This window comes from Scardinius erythrophthalmus (genome assembly GCF_964197995.2).
Source record: "Scardinius erythrophthalmus genome assembly, chromosome: 3".
Taxonomy (NCBI): domain Eukaryota; kingdom Metazoa; phylum Chordata; class Actinopteri; order Cypriniformes; family Leuciscidae; genus Scardinius; species Scardinius erythrophthalmus.
Window position 1 is genome coordinate 4,634,384 of NC_138223.1, and position 8,028 is coordinate 4,642,411.

The 8,028-nt window shown below is 40.7% G+C and overlaps 1 protein-coding gene across 1 annotated transcript; it reads right to left on the reverse strand.

Annotated features, from left to right (window-relative positions):
- Window positions 1–251: 251 nt before the first annotated feature.
- slitrk5 (SLIT and NTRK like family member 5) lies at window positions 252–2,855 on the reverse strand (the record flags this gene model as incomplete). Its single annotated transcript, XM_081361415.1, has 1 exon — window positions 252–2,855. One exon carries the CDS (start codon window positions 2,853–2,855, stop codon window positions 252–254), a length of 2,604 nt encoding a protein of 867 aa, XP_081217541.1.
- Between the last annotated feature and the right edge of the window lie 5,173 nt (window positions 2,856–8,028).

The window sequence follows — 8,028 nt, forward strand, 5'->3', positions numbered from 1 at the left end:
GCCAGTTTTATATCACAACTCGTGCTTTCATCCAAGTTCAGCGAGCACTATTTATTTATTTTCATTCTTAGTTATTTCTGTAATGCCATGTGGTTCTGAAATTAAAGTAACATAGTTCGGCACACCCCACTGAAGGTTTTGGATTTTTTTTTTTTTTTTTTTAAGTTGGTGTATATTGTGCCAAGGCACCCTCCAGTTTGAGTCAGTAAAAGGGGAAAATGCGTCTACTGCATTTATAGATAGACCAAGGTTTAAAACTGGCTCTGTGTTGTCTGTTTCTCAAGAACTTCGAGGTAGTCCGGCTCTATTTGAAGTTTTGCCTTTAGTTCCAAATAGTCATTTCTATTGGGCTCCACAAAGACAGTACTTGGCGCTGTACCATAAAGCATAGTCTCTCGTATTCCTTCAGGATGTAAGAACTGGCGCCTCACGTCGAAGTTTGGTTGGTATGTGTATGGGACAGGGCCAGTGTACTTATATTCAAACCTGCTGCCAGCAGTCGATGGAGATTTATCCGGCTCCAGAATCCCTCTAAAGAAGTGTTCAGCGTCCTGAACAGGAGACGGCTGCTCACGAGGCTCTATGGTGCTCACCGTGTAATTGGGGCTCCTCAAGGTGACCTCCTGGTCCTCATCAGCATTACTCCTGTAGGTGACCTTGAGTTCGTGCAGGTCGGGGTAATCCTCCACGGCGTTCCCTTCCCGGGACCTGTAGATTGGGTTTTTGCACATGTGACCTAATGGATGGGGGATGTACTCATAGACGTGACCCGCTGGGGCCTTGACCTTGGGGACAGAGCGATTGCTATAGAGATTGTACTGCAGGTTGAAGGAGCTCACGTCCGAGTTGTTTGTGCTGGTACGGTCGCTCTGAGACTTTTTACGCCTCTTCATCACCACCACAAACAGGCCGGCTGCCACAAACACGGACATTATGAAAACAAGAAGGAGGCTGAGAATCAGAACAGACAAAGGGACATTACTGGAAGTGGTGTTAAACCTCTGGGGTGTCTCGGTGGTGGTGATCCGGTCTGCTGAAGGCTCCTCGGAAGGAACCACGGTGGACACGATGACGTCAGAGTAATCTGGACATAACTGCTCAGAAGGGACAACCCGCATATCCTGCTCCGCAACCCGCTTGGGTGTCACGCATTTGACGTCGTTCACCACCGTTCCAGTGTTCAGCTGCTCCAACCAGATCTTCATGCCAACCGCATCGCAGGTGCAATCCCAAGGGTTCTCGAACAGGTCAATCTGAACCAATGCTTTCAGCTGGTCCAGAACTCCACTCACAGGCAGGTTTTGAAATTGGTTGCTGCGAAGGTTGAGGCGGGATAGAGACAGACTAGAGAAGATGCCTCCTGGCAACGTTTTTAAAAGATTGTTATTGAGGAAAAGTAGCTGAAGGTTGGGCACAAAGCGGAAGGTGCCACCCACAATCTCTCGAATCTTATTATATTCTAAATACAAGTACTGCAGACTCTTTAGCCCGAAGAACATATCTGCTGTGAGTCTGTCAATCAAATTGCCATTTAAGTACAGCCTACGTAGGTTAATTAAATCCCCAAAGGCTCTGTCGTGTATGAGTGCTATCCGATTGTTTCCCAGGTGCAATAAATCCAGTCCCTCAGCCTCCACGAAGTCAGATCTACGTACGACGGGGATGTAGTTCCCCGTGAGGTACATCTTTTTAGGATTGTATGGCTTGGGCTTAAGATCTGATATGTTTTCAATCTTCCTTTCCTGGCAGTTGACATTGAGCCCCAGGTCAGAGATTTGTAGATTGCATGTACAGGTGGTGGGGCAGTCCAAAGGCACGGGAGATTTGGTCTGAAAAGCAATGATGGGCCCGTAGTTGTAGGGGTTGGCTGGGATTCGAGATGTGGGCTTGGACTTGGTTTTGCTGGATTGGCGGGTGCCCTTGGTCGGCCTAGATGAGGATCTCAGGACGGCCGAAGACGTGGCTGATGCTGTCACAGCTGCCGGTGTGGTCTGGAAATAGCTGCTGGTGCTAAGCGGGGGAGGTGGGCGCATCTCGTACTCTGATATGGCCCTTCTGGGACACAGTTCCTGCTTTGAGACCTCGTCCAGATCCCTGCCATGGAGCCTGAAAGGAGTCTCACAAACCACCTCCCCCACCAGAGCAGTGTAGGCGATGCTCTCCAGCCAAGCCTTAAGCGCAATGAGCTCGCAAGAGCAATTCCACAGATTTTCCTCAAGCTGTAATTCCACTACTTTGTCCATATGCTCCAAAAGGCCGATGTAAGGGAACATTTTTAAGCGATTTCCCCTAAGATCCAGGTGCGTCAAGGGCACATTTCGGAAAATGTTCGTGGGCAGAGAGGACAACAAATTGTCATTGAGAATCAGCACAGTCAGTTGATGAAGCCTGCTCAGAGCATTCGGTTCAATAGTGCTAATAAAATTATAGTCAATCTGCAGGTATTCTAGGCTCTCGAGTCCGGCGAAAGTGTCGTCCCGAAGAATGTCTATTTTGTTATTGTTCAAATGTAATCTCTTTAATCCCTGGAGTCCATTGAATGCCCCAGTCTCCACCTCAGATATGTCATTATTACCTAAATGCAAAATGGTAGCTCCAGTATAGTTGATGAAGTCATTGACAGACAATCTTTTTAGCAAATTACCTGTCAGTAAAAGATGGTACGTAGAAAATTGCACCGGGCTTATTTCCGACAGTCGCACAATGCCCCTGTTCTCACAACTGACTGTCAGAATGCCTTCCTTCTCCTCACAAGTGCACAGATTCCTACAGATCTCCCCATAATTGTCATACATCTCAACCATACTCAGGGATGTGGCAACCAGCAATATTATTTTCAGTATCCAGATATGCATTTTCTTGTGCAGGAATGGCCCGGCTCACGGTAGTGCAGTTGTAGTTTTGGGTGTCATCTAGAAAAGGAAAAGATGTGATGAATGTCTGTTACATGGACATGCAATATCTACATATGCAAACTACATTACATGGTGGACAATCACAAGATGCTACAGGAATATCTCAAAAACAAGTGACAGGATCCTTCCAATTTACGTAAAGCAAACTGTTCCTACTTAATTTGAAAGCAGATGCTGATATTAATAACCAATGTGCAATGTTCTTTAGCCTAAACTTTGAAAATGCAAGACATAATAAATGGATTTAATATAATTTTAGACTATCTGTGTTTAATAATATCAGAATAGTCTCATACCAAACTCTATCAACAATATATATAAAATGCATCGATTTATTCAATACACATCATGTATATTATGTAATGCTCATGGTATTTCAAACACAACCACATTATTTTCATCACGACACTCAGGCACATTTATGAAGACATACTGTAGAGGGGAGAACGAAGAGGGAAAAAAAGAGAGAAAACGTTATCGATCCTTGGAAATTCAAAGTAACATCGACTGGCACAAACACTATCCAATGCGCAATTTGGGAATGCATTTCCAACATACTCTCCGGCGGCATCTCAACTCAAAGAGGCAAAACGTAAAGCCAGTTGCATGCATTGAACAAATCGACATCTCCATGGTTTCCAACTTGAAAATCTGCCGTTGAACGAGACAGATGAGCAAATCTACATATCAATATCACTCAGCAAATCGCTTTAAATATCACGCAAGTAAAAACAAATGTTGTCTCAAAACAGAGACCATTTACATACACATATGCAAGAAAAAAATAAAGAAAAGAATACAGTATATATTCCCGTACTCACCCCACATATCCGACGACTTCAGTTTTTATCAACTCTCAACCAGTATCAAAGTTAAACGTCGGAGTGCACGACACATCTATGCTTCACAAAGGTGCCTATGTTGAATTTCTCCCTTTGATGCTATATGTGACAGTCATAGCTCGTCCCTCAGGCGACAAAGACGCGAGTTGATTAAAATCAAAACGCGACGTCATCGATTATAGCCCGATTCCATCTTGATGGGGAGCAAACAATACTATATTAAACCATTTTATTGTCTAGAAGCATTTGTATTCATGTTAATCAACCTCTCTCTCTCACTCCCTCTCTCGTTCTCCCCCCTCTCTCCCACATAAACACACACTTGGACGCACAAAGACACGCACACACACACACACACACACACACACACACACACACACACACACACACACACACACACATTCACAGATACAGCACATAAGTCTAAAGTATATATTAGCCACGTTAATTATCTAGGGTTTCAATTTTATAAAAGAAACAATAATTAAGTAAACAACAATATAACTGAGCCGATCCATTACAAAACAGCTCATTCATCGCGCACCCAAGCCGGTCTTTCCAAAGCAACGCGTAATGCTTCATAACTGAGGCTCTTAAATCTAACGCCCGAAGCGTGTCAAGCACATATGAAGTTGTGTAACGCATGCATAACTGAATATTTCAAAAGACAGCACAAGTGTTCAAGAGGCAGTTTCAATGGCAGCGAGATAACTGCGTTTCAGCACCACGGACAGCTCCAGCCGCAAGAAAACGGGGCTTCGTATGAGAATTGCTTTGCTTTGGAAGACAATCCATGTTGCTTACCCGCTTAAACGTGGTAAATTCGAAAACATAATTAGCACGGCCAATCTATAACCTTGAAGACACTGGTCCCTCTTCAGCCCGACTGTATAATAATCCGTGAAGTGGTTCGTGATCAGCCTGGGTATCACAAACTCTCGCTGGAAACGTTACGGTCAGCAGGCTGAAAAGAGGAAAAACGCAAGTTTAGGAATTTCTCTTGATGTGCATTGCCATTCCCTGGCACAATCCAACCAGTGCAGTGTCCATTTTAAACCGAATGTATCCACAAGCAAGGCAGTCTATCCTTTTTTCACAGAAACGGACGCGCAAAGTACGCATCCCCGAGACGCTTGTGAGTGGTACAGCTGGTATCGCGTTGTATATTGCCGGATGTACATGTGATTTCTTCGCTGATCTCTGGTTCCTCCAATGCTGTGTTGTCTGTTTTCATATTTTTTTGTTTTATTTTTGTTTTGGCAAGAGGTTCCCATAAATCCGTCTTTGGAGATGTGTTGCCATCTTAACTAGACTTTCAACTAGTGGAACTTGGATTTCCATTGGCTCACTGTTGCTGTACTGTCGTCAGATCAATTGTAAATTTGGGGCAGGGTGGAATATTTATGAGAGGATTTAAAATAAGAGCTTCGTGCACAATATGTTGCTCGCACACTGTCCTCTCTCTAGCTTATTTTACGCAACAGAACAATTGAAGGGTAATGGCGATGGTAAGACAATCGGAGAGAGAAAGAAGATGAAGAAAAAAGGCACCGTGTGTTTGTGTGTGTGTGTGTGTGTGTGTGTGAGAGAGAGAGAGAGAGAGAGAGAGAGAGAGAGAGGGGGAGAGAGAGAGAGAGAGACCCATAGAGGGCAGTGTAATTCGGTAAAATAAGCCTTTGCCATCTGTATGCAGTACACGACACATTTAACTTGTTATATCCTATAGCTCAGTTCAATTTTGCATAATGGGCACAAAGTATATGTCAATCAAAATTGCAGCTAATTTACTTTGCACAAAATAAAGGTCTAATAATGCATGAGACTGGCAATGCAAACTTTTTTTTTTTTTTTTTTTTATGTGTGTTGTCATTTATACAAGCTGGTTGAGAGAGAAAGACGTCAATGCCCAATCAACCACATCACCCTTAAGGCAGAGATCAGCAAAGCTTCCTAAGCTTGCATGGAGCAAGCTTTTACTTCTAATCCCTGATCTTTCATTTGGGAGAAAGATAAGCTAAATGACAGGCAACCTTCAACATTGGGTTTCTGATTTTTCACCTGGAGGCTGATATACTGTACAGTGTCAAATAAATATAATGTTTCCCCCAAAAGATGTATGAAATCATTGCATTAGTTTACAAAAAAAAAAAAAAAAAAAAAGGAAAAGCACAAAAAACGAAATTGATTTACTGCTCAAAATACATAGACAAAATATTTTAATAGTATTTCAACATTTTTTTAAGCAAAATATTTCAGATGATTTTAAAATGATAATTCAATATATTTTTAAAACAAATGCAAAATAAGCAAGTACGAATAATAATGATAATAATAAACATATAAACAGAAGGTTCGTGTTTTTCTTTTTTGTATCTAATGTAGTGACATTTTTAAACATTACATAAGCATTTTTAGTGTGGTTATCACACACTAAAATATCCAAATACACACATACCAGGCCTGAAAACCAGTGCTACATGTTTTCTTAAACACATCACCCTCTTTAACTGCCAGCCGTTGATTTATAAGGGCTCAGCTCCAATTACACCTCAAGAGCCACTGAGCACTCTGAGTGTAAATAGAATTAACTCCAGCATGCTAAAGCTCGTATGTCCTAAGGAATCTCCTCCGTTGTCCTCTTTTGTATGATAATTTGTGATGTCCACCTCTCTTACCATTCCAATGAGGACAGTAAGCAAGTGTGACATCTACGACATCTTTAGCGTGGCATTGAAATTAACCACTAAGATGCATTAAATTATTTAAGTCACAGGCTGTGGCTAATCGCATTAAACTGCTACGGTTATAGGACATTTCCTGTTGTGAAGGACAAATCTCCAAAACTGAAATACCATTAACGTAATCTTTCAGAAAGTCCCACTCAGCATAGTACACTCAGAATGCAGATTCAGCCAAAATACATTATCGTCACTGTGCCGCAAAACTTACGGCTTCACGGTATCTGTAGTGCACACTTTACATGAATAGGTGTCCCATTGCTACTTCTTTTTTTTATAATCTGAACTATATATTATCTAACATTAAATCAACATATCATGGTGCTGTTAAATGCTTGATTCAGGGTTAGACTTTCTATGTGCGATTTTCAATAACTGCACAGCTTTAAAGTATATGGTAAATGGTAAAATTGACAGCAATTTCCATTCTCAAATTTCCATTTTTTATGTTATGTGAACAGCATTTACTAAACCCGAAAATACGTTAAACATATAAATTGGCATTTCTTTTTTTACCATATACAGTATAAGGACAACTCTCTTGAAATGACTCACTGCATAGAAATCTTTGAAATTATAGTAAATGCTTTGGAATTAGTAATGAAGACTCATTCTAACTAGTAATGACAACATGGCTGTTTCTAAGCAAGATTAATTAAAATAATTCTACATAAAAGAGCATTTTATGAACTAACTAACACCTAACCAACATACAGAGTGAGAATTATGTTAATAACTTTCCACCTGTAAGTAAGACACAAATACAGTGCAGTGAAAGGTGGTGTTACAAGTTGACATGAAACTATTTGTATGTAGCATTTATGAGCCTATATGTGATGGGTTACTGTGAAGAATTAAAGCATATGTTGAATATGAACATTTTTATATCTGAACTCAGATATTTCTTATGTAATATATTATGTCTATGAATGCCAAAGTCTAAAATGTCATACTGTCTACCTACACAAATTAATGCAATTCTTATACAGATATTGCATCAAGAACTGTAGGAACGGCATTGTTTCCCCACATATACACGAGGTTGGATGACAAAGTCTTGACTTGAAGAAGCAAAATCAATTTTAGCATACTGTATGTTGTGACCGACAAAGTCAACTGATTCTTCACTGCGGAGGAAGTAGTTTGGAACAAGAAAACTAAAGCTGCATTCAATCAAATCATCAGCAGATATTGGTATAGATGATTGGATCGGAATAGAGTTTGAAACATGTAGTCTATACTCCTAAAGAAAGAGCTTAAACTCTCTTTGGCAGCGTACACTGTAAATAAATGATTTCTCAATGTTGTAAATAAAACAAGATATGCATGTTTTACATGAAAATACTATTTCAGTCTTTGGTAACCCTTTAAAGAAACTTAAAACAGGAGAAAGTTCTTACTTTGGATAATGTTGGCTGGTTTCAGAAGACAAATATGCCATTTTCCAGAGAAATAGCTTTAGTAACTCAATCTCTTTGCCCTCCACTATGGTATTTCCCAGAAAGGTTGGGATAAACCACACTTTTAATGCAT